The sequence below is a fragment of the Carcharodon carcharias genome, chromosome 14 (assembly GCF_017639515.1).
Source record: "Carcharodon carcharias isolate sCarCar2 chromosome 14, sCarCar2.pri, whole genome shotgun sequence".
Lineage (NCBI taxonomy): Eukaryota > Metazoa > Chordata > Chondrichthyes > Lamniformes > Lamnidae > Carcharodon > Carcharodon carcharias.
In genome coordinates this window covers 11,042,899-11,063,531 of record NC_054480.1, presented here as the reverse complement: position 1 = coordinate 11,063,531, position 20,633 = coordinate 11,042,899, and the positions used below count along the sequence as shown (strand labels likewise).

General features: G+C 41.0%; 1 protein-coding gene across 3 annotated transcripts in view; it reads left to right on the top strand.

Annotated features, from left to right (window-relative positions):
- Positions 1-20,633, top strand: part of LOC121287301 (ubiquinol-cytochrome-c reductase complex assembly factor 1) — an 89,591-nt gene that overhangs the window by 34,977 nt on the left and 33,981 nt on the right. For all 3 annotated transcript variants that reach the window (XM_041205053.1, XM_041205051.1, XM_041205052.1), the window contains exon 6: positions 13,375-13,483. In XM_041205053.1, the coding sequence (XP_041060987.1) occupies positions 13,375-13,483 (109 nt within the window). The remainder of the gene's footprint in view (positions 1-13,374; positions 13,484-20,633) is intronic.

Sequence of the window (20,633 nt, the reverse complement as noted above, 5' to 3'; positions counted from 1 at the left end):
TGACTCTGGACTCATGTGAAACCATAATTCTTATTTTGTCTGTGGCCTTTGCCCTGAACCCCTTTCTTTACCTTATCCCCCATTTGTTGTATGAATGCAAAAGTAGGGGTCGTCACTAACCCACTTCCTACGTTTTTGAGTGTGTGTAAAATAAATTAACCCTCTGATTTTACCCTATCTCGAGTTTGCAGTGGGGATATTAAAGAGAATTGGAACACTTCAAAACTGAAAGGTTGGGGAAAATACACCACCACTTATAAATGAGAAAATCAGAAATTAAAAACACCTTTCTGCTTGCGGACGTTCGGTGAGAGGAGAAATCAGGGCTGTTTAAATTATACCCCCTCCTGTCTGTAGCAAAATCTAATTGGGAAAATCAACCTTCATTCAAACGTTTATATTTTGCAAGTTGATGCAGTTTAATAGTTCTTTTCGAAACAAACTGATATTTTCAGTTCTCAGAAATAGTAAACCAAGAAACGTGCTATTGTCACTTTCAAAAGCTGTGTGCCTAGGGAGAGGAGCAATGACCTCTTTGGCAAACCAATAGCAATGATTACAGCGCTAGAGTGAATTTGTTTAAACACATGTTTTTAACCTTAAGGCTCAAAGATTTATTACATCTCTTTCTGCACCATTGTTCCCATTGCCCACTTTGCATAGATTTTATTTTGCCTTTAAAACATGGCAAGTTAGCCTGGTTTGTTTGTGATTTAAGCAGTCATTAAGCTTTGCCAGTGGTATTTGACTGCTGCAGCCTGCGGCATACTTATTCACAGCTGATGTTCCTGCCTTCCCTGCAGTGTCAGTGAATTACATTGCAAAAGCAGTACATTGTTATGAAACTACTAGTGATAGCATTCACTGATGTTTCAATGCTGTAACTGTCTGCTTTGGTTAATGGCTTCAGAATTTTTTTTAACATGTTAACTCTCTCCGGTGCTCAAATTTAACTACGTGGAGTATTGGAGGAGAATACGAAAACTTCCAGGTCCTGTTTTTCACCTGCTTTCTTCATCGTGGACTGCCCCACTACGTACCTGTGGTTTTGTTGAGCAGACCAAGAAGGCCCTCTGGATGTTCGAAGGTTGTAGTATGGTTGCTATTATGATCTTACCATCCTTGGGGTTGGAGAAAGAAATAACACGTATGTAGGATTTGCTGGGACAACCTTCACGGTCAACTGACATTTTTTAGACTCCCATCTGAAGAATGCTTGTCACCTTTGGAACCATTTTCGAGCACAATTTGTGCCCTTGAGAAGAGAATGTGTTACTGCCTGGCAAGGGAAATTGGAAAGGACTTAAAATAACAAGTCCTGCCCTCAAAGGACTGCAGTGGCTTTACCTTCGATAGTGATATGTCGCAGCATCAATGAAAAAAGACTTGCATGTAATAGCACCTTGCACGATCACTTGACAGCCCAGAGCATTGTACATCCAATGAAATACCTCTACTGAAGTGTAGTCTCAGTTGTAATGTAGGAAACCCAGGAGCCAGTTTGCACACAGCAAGCTCTTACAGACAGCAGTCTGTTTTTCTTTGTGATGTTGATTGAGGGATGAATATTTGCCAGGGCACTGGGGATAACTCCCCTGCTGCTCTTTGTAATAGTGCCATGGGGCCTTTTACATCCACTTGAGAAGAGAGATGGGCTCCGATTTAACATCTCATCCGAAAGATGGTACCCCCGGGTGCACTCGGGGGAGAGTGCAAACAACTGTGAAAGAGTTTGCATTTATATAGCACCTTTCACAATATCAGGAGGTTCCAATTACACACAGTAAGATTCTATTTGCATCCTAATTAGAGAGCAATGGTCTGAATAAAGATTTTCTTTTTTTCTCTTCATTCCTGGATGCTTTATACCAACCCTAAGGAGTGATGTCATTGGAGGTACCAGCATGAGTAAGTGTCTGGCTGTAACAGGAAGGGAGCTGAGTTAACACATGAGAAACACTCATTAATCTAATGGGGCTCACCTTAAGTGTGTTATTTCAGCCCCGCTACAGTGTCAAGCTCAATCCTCCAATAATATCAGTCCTTGCTGTTTTAAAATAGCCTTCAACTCTTAAGAACAGTAAAAATGCGATTGAGCTGCCTATAATTGCCTCTCGGTGATTTTTTTTATATATATCTAAGTATCTTTTTTTTTAAACTTCTCAGAGTCGTTTCCACTTTTCTTGAGCAATGCATAAGTTTTTTCTTTAAAAATCTCCTAAATCATACACCTGCAAGTGGGTTGCAGCTTACAGTCAAGACTGGGGAGGGTAATAGACTGAGAATTTTCATCAGCTTATGCATGTTAGCAGGGACCCCTAAATTGGTTTCTAATCCTCTCTGTTCCCTCCATGCATCCTTTTATATCATCCATGTACTTTAATGAATGTTTGGGGAAAATCTGGTTCTTTTCAGTACTTTCACACAGCAGGACTGGCGATTGTTGTTGAGAAGTGTGACTTAAAGAAAAATAATACTGGTGATAGAATAATGGCTACCTGGGAGTGATTACAGGGTGTAATCTAATCAGGTGGCTTAGAGATCTTTATGAGTGGAGAGCTGGTATTTCAGGTGCCTTTTCCTGTGTGACTATACTGGTTGGCAATAACTTTTTAATTTTAAAATGTTTTTTTCTCATCAATTTGTAATTGTGCTACAATTGAATCTGATGATTCATAATTTTTGTATTGTTAATGCTGTTGAATTTCCACTGCTCCCTTTTGCATCTCTTGGTAGTAAATTATTAAAGGGGATTTATGATCTTGTTACAGCAGGTTTATATTAAAAAAATCTGTGGCTGACAGCACTGGGCATAAAACGACTCTTTATAGACACCAAAGTCAACATGTAATGTAATCTCGATGGTTCGCTGTGGGTTGTAGGGCACCAATTAAAGAAAGAACTCACATTTATGTAGTGCCTGTCAGTTCAGATACCCCATGGTGCTCTAGAACCAATTCATTACTTTTAAAGTGCCAAGTAATGACCATCTTCAAAAAGAAAGAATCTAACCATCTTCCCTTGACATTCAATGGCATTACCGCAGCTGAACCCCACGCTATCAACACCCTGGGGGTTACCATTGAGCAAAGCTGACCTGGACCAGCCATATAAATACTGTGGCTATAAAAACAATTCAGAGGCTGGGAATTCTGCAGCGAATTCTGACTCCCTGAAGCCTGTCCACCATCTACATGGCGCAAGTCAGGTGTGTGATGGAATACTCTCCACTTGCCTCAAAGTATGGCTCCAAAAGCATTCAAGAAGATCGACACCATCCAGGACAAAGTAGCCTGCTTGATTGATACCCTACCCACCAACCTAAACATTCACTCCCCCACTATCGATGCATAGTGGCAACAGCGTGTACCGTATGCAATGTGCATTGCAGCAGCTCAACAAGGCTTCTTCAATAGCATCTTCCAAACCCCCAATTTCTACCACACAGAAGGACAAGGACAGCAGATGCATGGGCACAACACCAATTTCACATTCCCCCTCCAACCCAAATACCAGCATGACAGCTGTTCCTTCATTGTCACTGCATCAGAACCCTGTAACTCCTTCCCTAACAGCACTTTGCGTGTACCTACACCTCGTGGACTGCAGCAGCTCAAGAAAACAGCTCACCGCCACCTTCTCAAGGACAATTAAGGATAGGCAACAAATGCTGGTCTTGCAGCGAATCCCACATCCCATAAAATAATATATTTTTTTAAATGTAGTTGTTGTAATATAGGCAAGCATAACAGTCAGGTTGGGCAAAGCAAGGTTTCATAAAATAATGATGAGATTGTAGGATCATACAGTGCAGGAGGCCATTTGGCCCGTTGTGCTTGTGCTGGAAATGAACGATCAGTTAATCTGTTTTGATTGTGGGATGATGGCTGGCTAGGACATAAGAATTCCACGCTGATTAAATGGTACCTTGGAATCCATTTTACCCACGTGAACGGACTGACAGAACATAAGTTTAATCTCACATTTGAAAGATGATGCCTCCAACAATGCAGAATTCCCTCTGTACTGCGCAAACTTGTCAGTTTTGATTATATACTCAAGTTGGGCTTGAATCATTGACCTTACTACTGTCACTGAGTCAAGCTGATACTTGAATCAAAGGGTTCAGATGATTTCTGATCTCAAAAAAACAATTCCAGATAGTATCCAACCTTACTACTGCCCTGACCTCTGACCCTTTTAATTGTTTTGAAATCTAGTGCTTTTTGGGTCTTGAACATCTATCGGCATCACCCTAAAATCCTGTTCTGACACCCATTGCAGTTCAAAGTGAAGGCACAGCCACAACCTTCTCAGGGTTACTAAAGATGAGCGATGAATGCCAGCTTTGCCAGTGTCAGCCACATGCCAAGAACAGATTTTGGAAAAATGTACACGTGTATCAATTGAAAGAGTGTGATTCACTGGTGTATCCATATCTTCCCTCACCTGAGAAAGGGATCAATATCAAAATAAATCTAATTCCTACAATCCCGCAGCTTATTTACTATTAAAAAAAGGCATGAATTCTGGAATCCATAGACACTGAAATTGTGTTTCATGGTTCAGATAACGATCAAATAAGCTTCATCCACATGGATTAAATTGTAATCTCTCAGTAAGGTAATCTGGAGCAACTCCCTGCTATACATGATATGATAAATCCAGCGCTGTGCTCTTTCTATAATTTCCTGTGACATTGATTTCGGTATCCCCAAGTTTGGTTACACTGTTAGGTACAATACTAGATCACCTATTTTAAAATCATGGCAGGAGTGCAAGTTGTACCCACAGTTCAACATGGTATCCTCTGCCATCAATAAAAAGATTCTCCAAATTCAAAATAAAACCATTGTGATGAGTTCCTGGTGTACAGGTTCTTTTGTAAGTCTAGCAAATGACTTGTCCCAGCAAATATTCCGAAGTTACATTCTGAAAATTCCCACTTTTACTATATCCATTACAACTTGCTGCCCAAGTACTGTTTTTTTTTGTATCAGAGAAACCCCCGAGATAGTGGTAATGCCATTTTCGGAACACAGTCATTTACTGTAACATTTCATTTGTGCTCACAATGATGTAAACTGTGGTACGTTTCAAAGATGTAGAATAATACAGGTTTAGATCAGAGGGGAATTGGATAGAAAAACTTTGAAGGGCAATGACAGGGAGTGAAACCAATGATAAAAACAAAAAACTGCGGATGCTGGAAATCCAAAACAAAAACAGAATTACCTGGAAAAACTCAGCAGGTCTGGCAGCATCGGCGGAGAAGAAAAGAGTTGACGTTTCGAGTCCTCATGACCCTTCAACAGCTGACGTTTCAAGTCCTCATGACCCTTTCTGTTGAAGGGTCATGAGGACTCGAAACGTCAACTCTTTTCTTCTCCGCCGATGCTGCCAGACCTGCTGAGTTTTTCCAGGTAATTTTGTTTTTGTAGTGAAACCAATGACTTGTTCTTGTAGAGAGCCAGCAGAGACATGAATAGCCAAGTGGCTGCCTCCTGTATTGGAACTATTCTATGATTCTATGATAGAAACTACTGAAATCCCATCCTTTGAACACCAGTTGTTGCTGCTTTCTTGTATTATCAATATTCTTGTTTCTTCAGAGACTGCTTACTGCTTGGTGAACACATTAAGCTTTTAAAATAAGGTTTTAAGGCATAAGAGGAAACAATAAACTACTGTTGTAATGTTATACTATCTAATCCTGACCCTGGGATATTACACATCACTTTAATTTACTATTTCAGAATATTGGTAGATCATTCAGCCTCTTGAGCCTGCCCCACCATTGTTAGATCATGGCTAATATTTGTCCTAACTCATACCCTTCTTGGTTCTGTAATCCTTAATACCCTTGTCGTAACAAAAATCAACCACTCTTAATTTTGAAATTTTCAATTAACCCAGTCTCAGCAGATTTTTTGGAGAGAGAGTTTTAGATTTCAACTACGCCTTGTGTGAAGAAGTGCTTCCTGGCATCACCCCTGAACGACTTAGCTTGAATTTGAAGGTTGCGCCCTCTTGCTCTGGACTCCTCCACCATCGAGGGAAATAAACCTGTCCTCATAATGTAACACGTTTAGTCCTGGTTAAGATCTGTTTTTTTTTAAAGTGTTGTTAGTAACTTAAAATAAATAGGAAGTCTGTGTGTCGTTGCATCCTGGACTGAGGATGTAATTATTCACTCTATTCACATCAAACTATAACAGATTGAGACTAATTGAATACTCTTTCAAAGAGCTGGCACAAGCATGATGGGCTGAATGATGGCCAGCTATGTTGTATGATTTTATGGTGTCCTGTGTTGTCACTACCTGACTTAAGCAGGTGAATCTCTGCACCAGAAGACTGAGCTGAAAACTGAGAGAAGCTTTGGCTTTTCAGCCTTTTGAGGCTATTGAGGAGAGACCTTGCAGATGTCCAAAACTAAACGCTGTAGAAAATATACACTCAGAAATTACTTCAAATTAATATGCAACAACTTGCATTCATATAGAGCCTTTAAGGTAGTAAAATGTCCCAAGATGCTTCACAGGCAGATAATCTGACACCAAGATAAAAAAGGAAATGTTAGGACTGGTGATGAAAAATTTAGCCAAAGGAGCATTTTAAAGGAAGAGAGGGAGGTGGAGAGGTTTAGGGAGGGAATTCTGGAGCTTAGGGCTTGGCCAACAGAAATGCTGGCCGTGATGGGCTGAAGAAAGTAAAGGATGGACAATAGACCAGAGTTAGAGGAGTGCAGAAATTAATGTTAAATTCTCCACATAAACCTCCAGATAAGTAAAAACAGAAGTCTCAGAGTCATTGGTGAAGTTCAGTGGGTGGAGAAAAGTAGGAAGGATGCACTGAAGGACTTTGCTCGTCCATATTTGTATTGTGAACTCATTTTCTTTGCTAATCCTCATGTTTGAATTTGTGCTTCTGTGGCTAGTTAATATGTTTGCTATGACTTTTCCTGGCTATCAGGAATAGTGTTTCTGCATGGAAATTGAGAGGTTTTAAAGGAAAAATGATTTAAGAGTATGACAGCTTTTATGCTTTGCCCTGTCTTGTCCTCGACAAACTTTCATCAGCAGTGAATGCTGTTGACATTTTCAGCCAATTATGGGTTAGTGACAAATCAGTTGGCCGAAGCATAAAATCAAGGTTGGAGTGGTTGTAGCTAAGGCTCCCAGGAATCTCTGTCCTTCTAACTCTAATTATGGTGCACATGGTGTATGGCTCCCTCTAGTGACTACGGGTATTAAAATTCAATACGGCACAGGTTCCTTATGTTGTAGCTTTAAGAGCAGTGAGAAGAGCAACAAAGAGGACAATTTAATATTATTCATGATCGTGTTTTAGTTAGTGGGCATCAGTGAAATATAAATTAATTCACAAAAGGATGTGTGTTCATATAATGCCTGTTAATTGTATCAATTGAAGTTAAGTACATTCAGGTGTAGGCATTGATTGGATGGTGTTATGGCAGAGCTGATGGTAAATGCTAAGCTACTCAAATCCCAGAGGGAAACTTGAAACAGCAGCCACATCGATTTTTACAATTTTTACTTTTTCCAAGAGGCGTGTTTTGAATTCAGTAATAACAAGTCCACAAGAGGTTTTTTCACAAAACCAAATTAAACATTTATTAATAAAAGAAAAAGGTTTGAAGCACATACATAGGTCTACAAATTACTACTATAATAACTTCTAAATCCCCTAATTAATCTGACTTCCAGTCACACCTCTGTTAAGGCAACAATAAAAACAAAATAGATTTCAACAGACCCAGGCAAAGCAAAACGCAATACCCTGGGTAGGGACATTCAAAGTGAGTTTTCTTAACTTCAGTTGTTGTAGACAGCAATTTGGGGTAGAGGCTGGAGGCTTTTCACGCTTGTAAGATCTTAGAATGCCTTCCTACTCTTACACATAGCCTCCTCTCCTTTATACATATTTTCCCTTTTGAATGCAAATTTCATTGATTAAATATGTCTTTGAACTTAATAATAAAAATCTTTCATAGTACCAATTTTATCGGGAAGCTTTGGCAAAAAATAAACGCACTGTTTGGCTTCTTCTGGCTAAGTGTAACATTTCACCATCTTCTTTGAAATTCATATAATTCTGGCTTATCTAGAAATGCTAATTTCCCTTTACACCTCCCATTCTAAAACTTCAGCTATGTTTTCTTATTTAGCATTTCATACCTTGCTCCTTTTTTTGATACCTCAAAGCCTTCAGACCAGTTGTCTTTAATTCAGTTAAGCCGCGCACCCCCCCCCCCCCCCCCCCCACACACACATCCCCACCCACACACAGACTACCCAGACCCCACTATTAGCCTATTTTACAATAAATCCCAATAACATTATGAAAATTATTATATTTTTATGACAGGTGATTACTTGAGCACATATAAAGAGACTTTTAATCTCTTAATGAGTGGAATGGAGTCAGGAGATGTAGCACTCGTAATACTTCACTCTGTGAATAAATCTATTCCAAGTAACAATTGGCTTTTGATCTTCTTTCACCAACTGGCTTTCAGGGATATGACACCTATTTCTCTCAAAGAGAGGGATTTGGGGTTCAAAGGTTGTGAGGTGATTCTGATTCTGTTCATTAGATGAGTAAAGCCTTATTAGCAACCAGGAGGTTGATCTCTGATTGGAAGTCCTCACTGGATCTACTGCCTCCCACTTCAAGCCCTTCTCATGAACCCTTTTAATCTTTACTTCACAGTGAAGGGGCAAATGTTGGAAGGGCAAAACAAAGTTGAATGTGGCATCAAGGTGACAGCTGCAAGCATTTGATACTTTTGACAGATATAGCACAGTAGCAATGCTGTGTGGAATGCGGCAAGTGGCTAAAGCAGTGAAATACCTGGCACCAGCCATTCACTGGCTGCCAGGTTACCTAGATGTCTTGTCTTCTCTGGGATCCTGCAAAAGCAGCTTAGAGAGTGGGGGCTGCAACATGCACCCCTCCTCCACTATAATCAAATTCCTTGGTTTAGGCTTAGCTGTAAAGTGTGACCGACAGACACACAATCAAGTCCTACGATGATTGGAAATGGGTGAAGTGACTGGTGTGGTCACCCTACATATAGGTGGTCCTTAGATGATGGTCAGCCACTAGATATACATGTCCTCTCTAGGGATGTCACTACTGATGAAGGTCTCAGTGCACGCATCAAAGCTGTGGAACGCTTCCACCAAAGACACCTGAGGTCTATCATGAGAATTCGATGGCAGAACAAGATCACAAATAATGAGGTCCTTCATTCTTCTGGGCTCAAGAGCATGGAAACAATCCTCCAGAAAATTAAACAAGCAGGTCATGTCTCCTGCATGGATGACTGCAGAATCCCCAAGCAGATCTTCTATAGGGACCTGGCCCTGTGCAAACATCATTAAGGTCTTCGGTACAAACAATACCAGGATAGCCTAAAAAGAAGCTCTCTAACTTCTGCATTGCAGGCCCTCTGTCTTGGAAAAACACTACAGCCAACCGGCCCCTGTAGAGGCAAGCACTGAAATTTGGTTCAGCATGCTTCATGGGCCATTTATGCCAAACTCTTAATGTTCAACAAGCACAGAAGAAGACCAGAGATGACGCAGCTGCAAAGATTTCCCCCAAGCCACCAACAACGATAAAATGAACTGCCAATTCTGTGAACATCCAGGCCAATCTCGCTTTGGACTCTTCAGTCAATCATGAGAGAACCCACAGAAGACTATGAAATCACTTACGGTTTGGATGTACTCAAGTAACGAGGAGTCTGCCATCAATATCTCAAACATCTGGGTTTTAGTAACACAAGAATATGTGAATTGCTAGATGATAAAAGACCATGGTCCATCTAATTCAGCTTTTACCACTGTGGTAGTCAAATGCTACATGGATAATGGAGTTGTTGATAAATCACAGTGATCAATCTCTATAAATTAGCCTACAGCTGAGTCAGATTTAAGGCAAAGAAAACCCCAGTAGTTGAGAGCTTTAGAATCATAAGCCCAAAGTCCACTGTTGCTCCCAAGCCGTGTTACGCTTGCCACACGTCATGTCTCTAGTTACTTATATACTGGACCCCAAAATGTTATTTTCTGAAAGAAATCTAATTTGCATTTGAATGAATCGATGCTGTTTCACCATCTCCCTAGCGAGCCTGCTCTATACATTGATCGCTGTCTCACTGAAATATTGCTTCTGTGGATTAGCTTTGAATGTACTCTCCTTGAATAATTTTGTGTCATTGAATTAGCAGTCTGTTCAGTGCAGCAAAATCCTACAAACTGCAATACGATTAATTATTTTTGGTGATGTTGGTTAAAGGAGGAACATTCACTTCTTAGCACACTGGGACTAATACCGACTGTTCCCCAAATATCCCTGAGAGATCTTGAATACCCATGTGAACCAGCAGATAGCACCGCCTGAAAGAAAAAAGCCTTGCATTTCTATAGCACGTTTCACAACCTCGGAATGACCAAAGAGCTTCAAAACCAATGAAGTATTTTTATTTTTAAGTATGGTTACTGTTGTAAAGAGGAAACAATGCTGCTAGTTGGTGCACAGCACAGTCACACAAACCAGCATGATGACAACCAGTTAACTGTTTCATTGATGTTGGTTGAAGGAGAAATATTGGCCAGGACACCAGGAGAACTCCTCTGCTCTTCTATATAGCGTCAGAGGGATTTTTACATCCACCCGAGAGGACAGGCGGGGCCCTCAATTTTTAGTGTCTCATCCAAAAACACAGCACCCCTGACAGTGTAGCACTCCCTCAGTACTGCGTTGTTAGTGTCAGCCTATGTCTGCTCAAGTCTCCGGAATGGGACTTGAATCTTGGACCCTCCCTCGGACTCAGGTGAGAGTTCTACTCACTGAGCCAAGATTACGCATTTAACAATGGAAGTGGGAAGTGGAATGTGACCTCGCGACCTTCTGACGCAGAGGCAGAAGTGCAACTGTAGAGCCAAATTTGACCCCAGGATAACTGATATCCGTCTCTCCCACTTGAAAACACTTTTAATTAACAAAAGTTAAATGGAACTAATTAAAGTGTGAACTCTACCAATACATAAGCTGCCAGCAAGTTAGCATAAACCGTTCCTGGCAGAGCTGTAGGCTCCCAATTGGCGACATCACCACCAAACCTGGAAAAGAAAATTCAGAAATAAAGTCATGGTGTGTGGTACGAAGATGTTTCTGCACACACAGAAATTATGGCCTTGGAGCTCTCAGATGCAAATTCAAATTAGTGCATGAAGAGTGCATAAAACAGATGCTTACATTACTAAAGATTGGCTGGAAAATTCCTAAAAGGAAGAAGTGTAATTACTTCAGCTAACTGCTGTGTACCATAGCCTTTTGAACTTTGGATCTTGGAAAGAATGTTGTGACTATCAACTTCAGTGGAAAAGGTCCCCCAAGGTTTGTGAGGACACTGTTGTGTTTACACAGAATTGTCGCCTTCATCCTAGCTATTCTTTGCTGAGCACAAGTAATTTCATTCAAAAAGTAATGTCTAGGATTATTTCTGCTTACATGCTCTAGCTACTTTCTGTCATGCAGTCGCTCTCTCCTTGCCTGGCACCCATCTCTACCTTTCCCCATGTTTTATAATATTTGCTTTACACTTTCTTTAGTTTGGCATTTGAGAAATTTATGTGGTGCAAGTTCACTGTCACATTGTGTGTAGCTTTCTGTTGTTGGCTTTGAGTTTTTTAGATTGAGTATTACTTGTGATAACCGCCAAGCCCCCCTTGCCCCGGACCTCATTTATGCTCCTAAATGATACTGAATCTACATCATTGGGCTGTGCATGTCTTTCTTCACAGTATGTAGCTGCCTTTTGAACCTTTGCATGAACCTTGTCGAACGTAAGGTTGCGTACTCCCTATGTGACACCATCATTCATTCAGCATTTGTCATTATTCTTTTTCAAGACTCTTGCATCTCTTTGTTACATATTTTCCTGGCCAATATTTACCCCTCAACTAATGTCGTTAAAACAGATTGTTTGGTCATTATCGATTTGTTGCTTGCTGTGCACAAATCAGCTGCCGTGTTTCCTGCATTACCGCACTCACTGCATTTCAAAGGCACTTCATTGACAATACAGCAGTTTGGGACATCTTGAATGTTGCAAGATGCTATAGAAATGCAAGTCGTTTATTTTATTAGAGTCTGCATGAAGCAGACTATTCGGCTCAATTGATCCGTGCTTCTATTCATGGAGCACAGTCTCCTGCCACTCAGCTTCAACTAATGCTATCAGCTTGCGCTTCTGTTCCTGACGTCTATGCTTTTCAACACAACTACTCCGCATGATAGTAGGCTCCACAATATTTTAGGTAAAGAAGTTTCTCTTGAATTTCCTATTGTGTTTATTAGCGGATATCTCGTAATTATGACCCCTAGTTCTGGTCTCCCTCGCAAGTGGAAACATTAGCTTTGCATCTACCCTATCGAACCCATTCATAACCTTAAAGACCTCTATCAGGTCAGCCCTCAGTCTTCTCTTTTCTAGAGAAAAGAGTTTCATCTCCTTCCATCTTTTCTGATTAAAAAAATACCTCAGTTCTGGTATCATCCTTGTGAATCTTTATTGCATTTTCTCCATCTTTTCGTAACATGGAGAGCAGAACTGTGCACAGTACACCAAGTGCGGCCTAAGTGTACCATTCTGTGATCCAGTCTAGCAGTTCAAACAGGGAAAAAAGCCTCTGATTTTTAAGAGGATACGAGGACTGCATGTGCTGTATTTCAAATGAGTGAGAGTTGCTGATTTGCTCTGAATTGGTGCTTTGGACATTGTTGTTTGGCCACACAGTCTCCCTTGCTTCAATCAATTCTTCGACAGCAGGGATCACATGTGAGGAACTTTAAGAAGAAGATACGGAATAAAACTTAACAGAGAAAATCAACAGAGATAAGGTCAATGATAGAAGGATGGTGTTTGGAGTGGAACTGTGCCCAGAAAGGGAAATAGAGGGCAGGTGGAATTTTACAAGCAAGATGAGGTATTTACAAGACAGTGAGCATAAACAGATCGTCCAGTCATCCCATCGTTGTTTGTGGAACCTTGTCGTACACGTACTGGCTGCTGCCTTTCCTGCAGTCCAGCATGTTTCCTTGTGTTGCTCAGTATCAAATTATGTTATTTAACACTCCTATGAAGCGCCTCGGGAAGTCTCACTATGTCAAAGGCGCTATATAGATACGTGATGTCTGAAAAAGAAGGCGTTCCATTCTTTTGTCACTGGTGCTCCTCAACTCGACCAGCATGAAATACAAGCCCTGCTCCAAGCAGAGTAATTTAGGCGGATGGTTATTCTGCCTCTTAACCAAGCTTTACTTTTGTTTTTCCAGGATGACGCTGGTGCGTATGAAGCAGGAGGGCCGAGAGGGGAAGTTTATGTGCAAGTACATTGTGCACTCCATGTGGGAGGACCTGGAGCAACGGGGTAAAGTAATGGGGGTAAGTTAGTAACACATCTGGAAGATGTTTTCACTTGATAAATAAAGGACATGGAAACTATCATATGTTATCCAAGAACCAGCCACCCCAGTGAGTGATTAATCAAGAAAAATACTTGACAATATTTATTGGGATCATTTACCCCCTTGTTGAACCCTATCCTGCTTTTCAGAAGTTTGCTTTTGGCAGAGGATAGGCCATAAAACCATTTAAGCTAATTAGCAAAATCACCAGAGGGAGGTTAGTTTCTTTGTTTTTTGACGCAGCAAGTTGTTCTGACCTGGACTGCACTGCCTGAAAGGGCAGTGGAAGCAGATTCAGTAGTAACTTTCAAAAGGGAATTGGTTAAGTACTTGAAAAGGAAACAATCGCATGGCTGTGGGGAAAGAACTAGGGAACTAATGAGATATCGTTTTCAAAGATCCAACATAGGCATGAGGGGCCGATTGGCCATCTCCTATGCTGTAAGATTCTATAATTCAGAGATGTGCTGAATATGGGTGCTTGCATATTCTGCCATATGTTCGAGGTTGGCTTCCTGTGAAGCTGTGGGTTAGAATGCATATTCAAGGCAATGGTTAGCCACAAATACAAGGGCAAAGTACTGCGGATACTGCAAATCTAAAATGTAAACAGAAAATGCTGGAAATACTCAGCAAGTCAGCCAGCTTCTATGGAGAGAGAAGCAGAGTTAACATGTCAGGTTGATGACCTGCATATTGTCATGCCTACAACCGCATTTGGCTGGGGTCCAATTATCAAACGGTACCTGACACTTTTCGTTCTCTTGTGCCAACACTAGATGCTTCTACACCTCCTAGCTCCCACAGGCCAATAAGAATACCAGCTGTGGGCTGCAGTTACATTTAAAGTTGTATAGGACAACCCCTTCATCCCAGGAACCAGGTTGGCGAACCTTCACTATACCCACCTCCAAAGCAAGCATATCCTTTCTTAAATGTGGAGGCCAAAACCGCACACGCTATTCCAGATGCGGTCTCTCACCAAACCCTCATGTAACTGTAGCAACTGTTCTGACCACGGCCGGTGTTAATTGCTGCACAAACCAAATCCCAGAGGGAACCTTGGCTTACGGGCCATAACTTTTTTTTGTATTCTGACAACGAGAAGAGGACATACTGATCTCAGCAGTAACACTTTTGGGATTTTAAAAATTAAAAGTAACGTTTTAATAACAAGAATACCAGAAAACTTAAGCACACAAGATTACAGTTACATAATTAAGATTAGCCTTACAAAATATTTCCAAAAAGACACACTACTTGGTCAAACCCACAAGTAAATACCTTCCAGCCAACACTCCCTTTGAGAAGTTTAACCATGAAATCCAGTAAGATTACACAAGTCACACTGCTGTAGCTTCAATAAAGGCATAATATCACATGGCCTCTACTCTGTTCCACCGTGCGATGGAATCCACTTCAGAATAAAATTGCTTGTTGCAACCCAAGACTTTTCTGGCTTGACTGGATGGCTGTTTCAGATGGCATTCTCTCTCAGCCCAGAGCTCCAATTATAGCTCAACAGCTCAGACAGCTCCACCAATCTCCATATTTTAAAGCTCCCCACGGTAACTCTAAAATACCTTTTTCCCCCCCTTTCATCTCCGATTCTATTGTTTTCAAGCCTCTTTGAAACTCAGATCCTTTCAAATATAAAATCTTTTCTGTCTCTATCTTACCTTTGCTTTCTGGTCAATAAAATATAATATCCCTCCTACTATCTACCTGTAGAACTCCTGCAAGTTCAAACATGTTTCTTGTTACCCCTGATTCCCCTTTGATATTCAAACAAACAAACTTATCTAAAAATGCAAATGTTAGATCTAACCTATTTACTTGTACCTCAAATTTAACACCTCTATCCTTTTCATCTTTCAAACCCACCCCCCCCCCCCCCCCCCCCCCCCCCCAGACAAGCTGACTCCTGTCAACCTCTTGCCCAGCTTAATTAAATCATACACTCATATATATTAAAATATATAAACACACACACTCACTCAGTCTTCTTTACAGAATGACACAATACTCCCCAAATTTTTTTTTAAAATAACATCCATTCTCTCACACTTCTTTATTCTTGTACTCCAATTCCCTAGCAATAAAAGCCAACATGCCATTTCCTTCCTAAATGCTTGCTGCACCTACATGCTAACTTTCCAAATTCTTTGTATAAGCACCCCCAAGTCTCTTGAGCATCAACACTTACAGGTTTCTCACCTTTTAAAAAATATTCTGCTTTTTTATTCTTACGACCAAAGTGAATAGCTTCACACTTGCTATATTATACTCTATCTGTCATTTTATTGCCCATTCACTTATCTATATCTCTTTGCAGTCTCTCTGTGTCCTCCCCACAGCTTATCTTCCCACCTAGCTTGGGGTCATCAGCAAACTTTGATACATTACTCTGTCTCTTCATCTAAGTCATTAATATAGATTATAAGTAGCTGAGATCTTAGCACTGATCTTTGCGGCACTCCACTGTTCACTGCCTATCAACATGAAAAAGCCATGTTTATATCCATTCTGTGTTTTCTATCCATAACTAATCCTCTATTCGTGCTGATATATCATCCCAACTTCATGAACCCTTATATTGCTATTAACCTTTTGTGTGGCATCTTATAGAATGGCTTTGGAAATCCAGGTACACTACATCTACTTGTTCCCTTTATGTACCCTACTAGTTACAACTCAAAAAAACCCTAATCAATTTGTCAAACAGGATTTCCCTTTAGTAAAACCATGTTGACTTGCTCTAATCATACTATGCTTATCTGAGTGCATTGTTAAGACTTCCTTAGTAGAGTCCAGCATTTTCCCAACACCTGATGTCAGGCTAACTGACTTGTGGTTAACTGTTTTCTCTCTCTCTCTCAGATTTGATTTTTACCTTTCCTTAGCCACCCTGAGATGGTGGTGATGAGCTTTCAGCGGCCCTCATGCTGATGGTGCTGCCAAAATGTTAGGCAGGAAAACACAGGATTTCAAATCAGACAAAGTACAGAAACAGGCCATTTGGCCAAACTGATATATGCCCACACAAGCCTCTTTCCATCTTCCTTCATCTCGCTCTATCAGCATATCCTTCCAGTCCTATTCCTCCTCGTTTTTATCTAGCTTCCCCTTAATGTATTAAAGGAGCAACAGTGTGCAAAAAGAAAGCCTGAGGATGTGCCAAAGTGCTTTACTGCCAATGAAGTACTTTTGAAGTGTAGCAATATACATCCAAGCTATTCCAGCATAACTATGACTGGTTTGGCTGCATGTTCCCAGATAGAGAGCCATCAGTAGGATGGAGACTTTGAGGGGGTAGGACAGAAAGGGAGTGACAGCAAGAGAGATGGATCATGAAGGGAAGGATTGGGAGAAATGGAAATTGGATTGGAGAAAGGAGAGGGAATGAGAAAGAAGTTGAGTGATGAAGACAGACCTGGAATTAAAAAGATTAGTGTGGGAAGCAGGGAAGAGATCAATCCACCACTGGCAGAGGGGAGCATTCATTTATCATGAGCATTGGCAGAGGAGAGTGTGTCCTACAACTTCCTAGTAAAACAATCTGTAAAAAAAAAATCTCAGTCCTATGATGGTGCACAATCGTTAATCCAGTGAACTGGTGCAGAATACCCAGAATATACTAACCGTTGGCATTCACCTCAAGACCTTTCATACACTGCAAAAGCTGAATGAAATCACCCCATAAGATTTACAGTCTGTTATTTTATAATATATCCTGGGGTTCAAGGCAGTAATCACTAAAACTTTATGCTCTAATGCCCATTTCTGAACACAAATTTTACACTCAGTTTTAGTGGCACCTCGAGCTTATTCTTTCGTTGCTGTGGCCCCTGTGTTTAAGAAAAGTAACATTTTTATAAAGTAAGTGTCCGCAGAATGCTGGTTCCGAAGCAATGTTGCCTGTAAGCTATGTTGTTAGCACTCCTGCCTCTGAGTCACAAGGTTCTGGGTTCAAGTCTCAATCTAAGACTTGAGCATAAAAATCAAGGTTGAAACTGAGGGAGTGCTGCATTGTCAAAGATGCTGTCGCTTGGATGAGAAATTAAAACCAAGGTCCCATTTGCCAGCTCTGGTGGAAGTAAACGATCTCCTGGTACAGTTTTGAAGAAGAGCTGGGAGTTAACCTTGGTATCCTGGGCAATGTTTGTCCCTCATTCAACATCACAAAAGCAGATTATCTGGTCATTATCAAATTGCTGTTTGTGAAAGCTCACTGGCTTTCACTGGCTGTAAAATGCTTTGAGACTTTGTGGTCCTGAAAAGAGCTATATAAATGCAAGCCTTTTTTACTTTGTCTTTAAGCTGTGAGAACACTTGGCACCCTGAAAGTCCTTGCACACTCAGCCTCTTTAAGTTAAGTGCAAAAAAATTTAAAGGGCCAAGCGTTTAAATAAGTCACCTGCGCACTCAAAAAAAAAAACTTGGAGTTTCCAGTCTTCAAAGACACAGCTAATTGGAATTGTAGAATTCTACATAAAGCACAGGAGATCATCATTGAGCCCATTCCTCCTTGGTAAAGATATCCAATTAATCCCATCCTGCCCCTCATCGAGCCATTTAAGCACAGAGGGAGGCCATTTAGCTCACTGAGTCCAGGCCAGCACTCTAGAGCGATCTAGTCAGTCTCTTTCCTCCAATCTATCCCTGTAGCCCTGCAAGTTTATTTCCCTCAAGTGCCCATCTGATTTCCTTTTGACGTCATTAATCATTCCCACTTTCACCTACCTTGTAGCAGAGCATTCCAGGTCATTACCACTTACTGCTTAAAAAAGGTCTTCCTTACAACCCTGCATCTCTTGCCCAAAACGTTAATCTGTGCCCCACTTCTTGTACCATCAACTGGAACAGCATTTCTTTGTCTACCTTATCCAAACCTGTCCTAATCTTGTAAATCTCTATCAAATCTCCCCTCAATCTCCTTTGCTCTAAGGGGAACAACCACAGCTCCTCCAACCTAACACTTGCAGCTAAATTCCCTCATCCCTAGAAGCATATTTGTTTTCCCGAAAGCTCTGTAATTTTTCCCCTTCAAGGATTTATCTAATTCCCCTTTGAAAGTTACTATTGAATCTGCTTTGCACCCTTGTAGGCAGCACCTTCCGGATCACAACATCTCACTGTGTAAAGAAATGTTTCTCATGTCACCTCTGGTTCTTTTGCCAATCACCTTAAACCTGTGTCCTCTGGTTATCGACCTTCGTGCCACTGGAAATAGTTTGGGATTGTCAGACTATCAGGAGAAAATCTAACATCAGAGTTGCTTTATATCGAATGTGTAAACATGGTATCAAAACAAGCCATCAGGCTGACTGCTTTTGCCCCTATTTGAATTATTGCCATCTCTTCATACATTGCAATCTTTTTATATAGAGTTAGATAGAATTTACAGCGCAGAAACAGGCCAACAAGCCCATAAGCACATAAATAGGAGCAGGAGTAGACCAATCAGCCCCTCAAGCCTGTTCCACTATTCCGTACAATAATTGACCCTTTGCTTCAACTCATTTTCCCATCCACTCCCCATATTCCTTAATTCTGAGAGAGTCCAATAACCTGTCCATCTCAGCCTTAAATATATTCAGCGTAGAGCATCCACAACATTCTAGGGTTGAGAATTCCAAAGATTCACAACCCTTTGAGTGAAGAAATTTCTCCCCATCCCGGTCCTAAATCATCAGCCCCTTATCCTGAAATTGTGCCCCCATGTTCTAGATTCCTCTGGCGGGGGGGGGGGGGGGAAGCCTCTGTTTACCCTGTCAAGTCCATGCTGGTGTTTATGTTCTAAACGAGCCTCCTCCCACCTTATTTCCTCTAATCCTACCAGTGTAACCTTTCTATTCCTTTCTCCCTCATTTGCTCGTGTAGCTTCTGCTTTCAGACATCTCTTATTCACCCCAGCAACACTTCATGGTAGCCAATTCCACATTCTAAACACACACTAGGGAAAGAAGTTTCTCCTGAGTTCCCTGATGGATTTATTAGTGATTACGGTATATTTTTGGCCTCTAGTATTGGACTTCTCCTCACTCTTCCCCCCCCCCCCACCCCCGCCAACTGATAGAAACATCTTTACATCTGTCCTGTCAAACCCCATCCCAATTTTAAATACCTCTATTTGACCTTGTATCCAAGTTCAGCTTTCGGTACAATGCAGGGATATAATTGGGATCCTTTATCAAGATTTGTGTGGGTCGTTTCTGTTCTGGCAGTCAGTTGACCAGCTGGGTAAGTGGAAACTCTTGTGAATGTCCTACTTCATATGGAAGCTGTTCTGCACAGTTGTGTGCCCAAGCTTCAAGCCGTTTAGTTGGGGAAGCTCATTTTGTAAGTATAGTAAAACCACTATGATTTATCTTTGTTATTTGACTTCAGCATCTGTTCATTTTCTGTTTATTTTTTCTGGTTCATAGTTTGTAGCCGAGATTTGTCATGTGTCAGCGGGTTATTTGTCTGCCAGTCAAAGTTACTGACTGGGGTTTTCTACTTCCAGACTCTTAGTTTTTGCCCAGTCACTTGAATGAAGGCGGAGAGAGTAGCCGCGGGCTGGCAAGCATAGAAGCATAAAACCCCAGTGAACTCAACACCTGAATGAAGAGTGAGCTCTCCACCGCATCACACACTTTACACAAAGGCTCACCCTTCTGCACTTCATGTGTACTCAATGTATTTCATCTCAAAAAGCAAACTGACATTTCTGCCCATCCCGGATATGCTTCAGAACGAATCAGGGCATTTATTTGAAGTAGGGTATGGTCGGAATGGATAAAATTCAGACTTAAAACTAATTTACTGGCCCACTGCCTTGTTTTTTCTAAATTTGTTTGCAGATCGCAGGGAGTAACCTGCCTTCTTGGCTAGTGTGTGGATATTGATTCAAATGATGCTTTCGTTTAAGCAGATGGCTTAACACATGTTACAAATGACATACATCATTGTATTAGCTGTTCTTCAAGTGGGGAACGCTCCACAGTGAGTATAGACACCACTGTGATAGAGGCAGGGTGGAAATTATACTAAACAGCCATAAACAGCAAATAGAACTTGATGACCAAATCTACAACAAAACCTTCCCATTAAAAACAGGCTGACTTGCCCAGCAAAATGCAGTG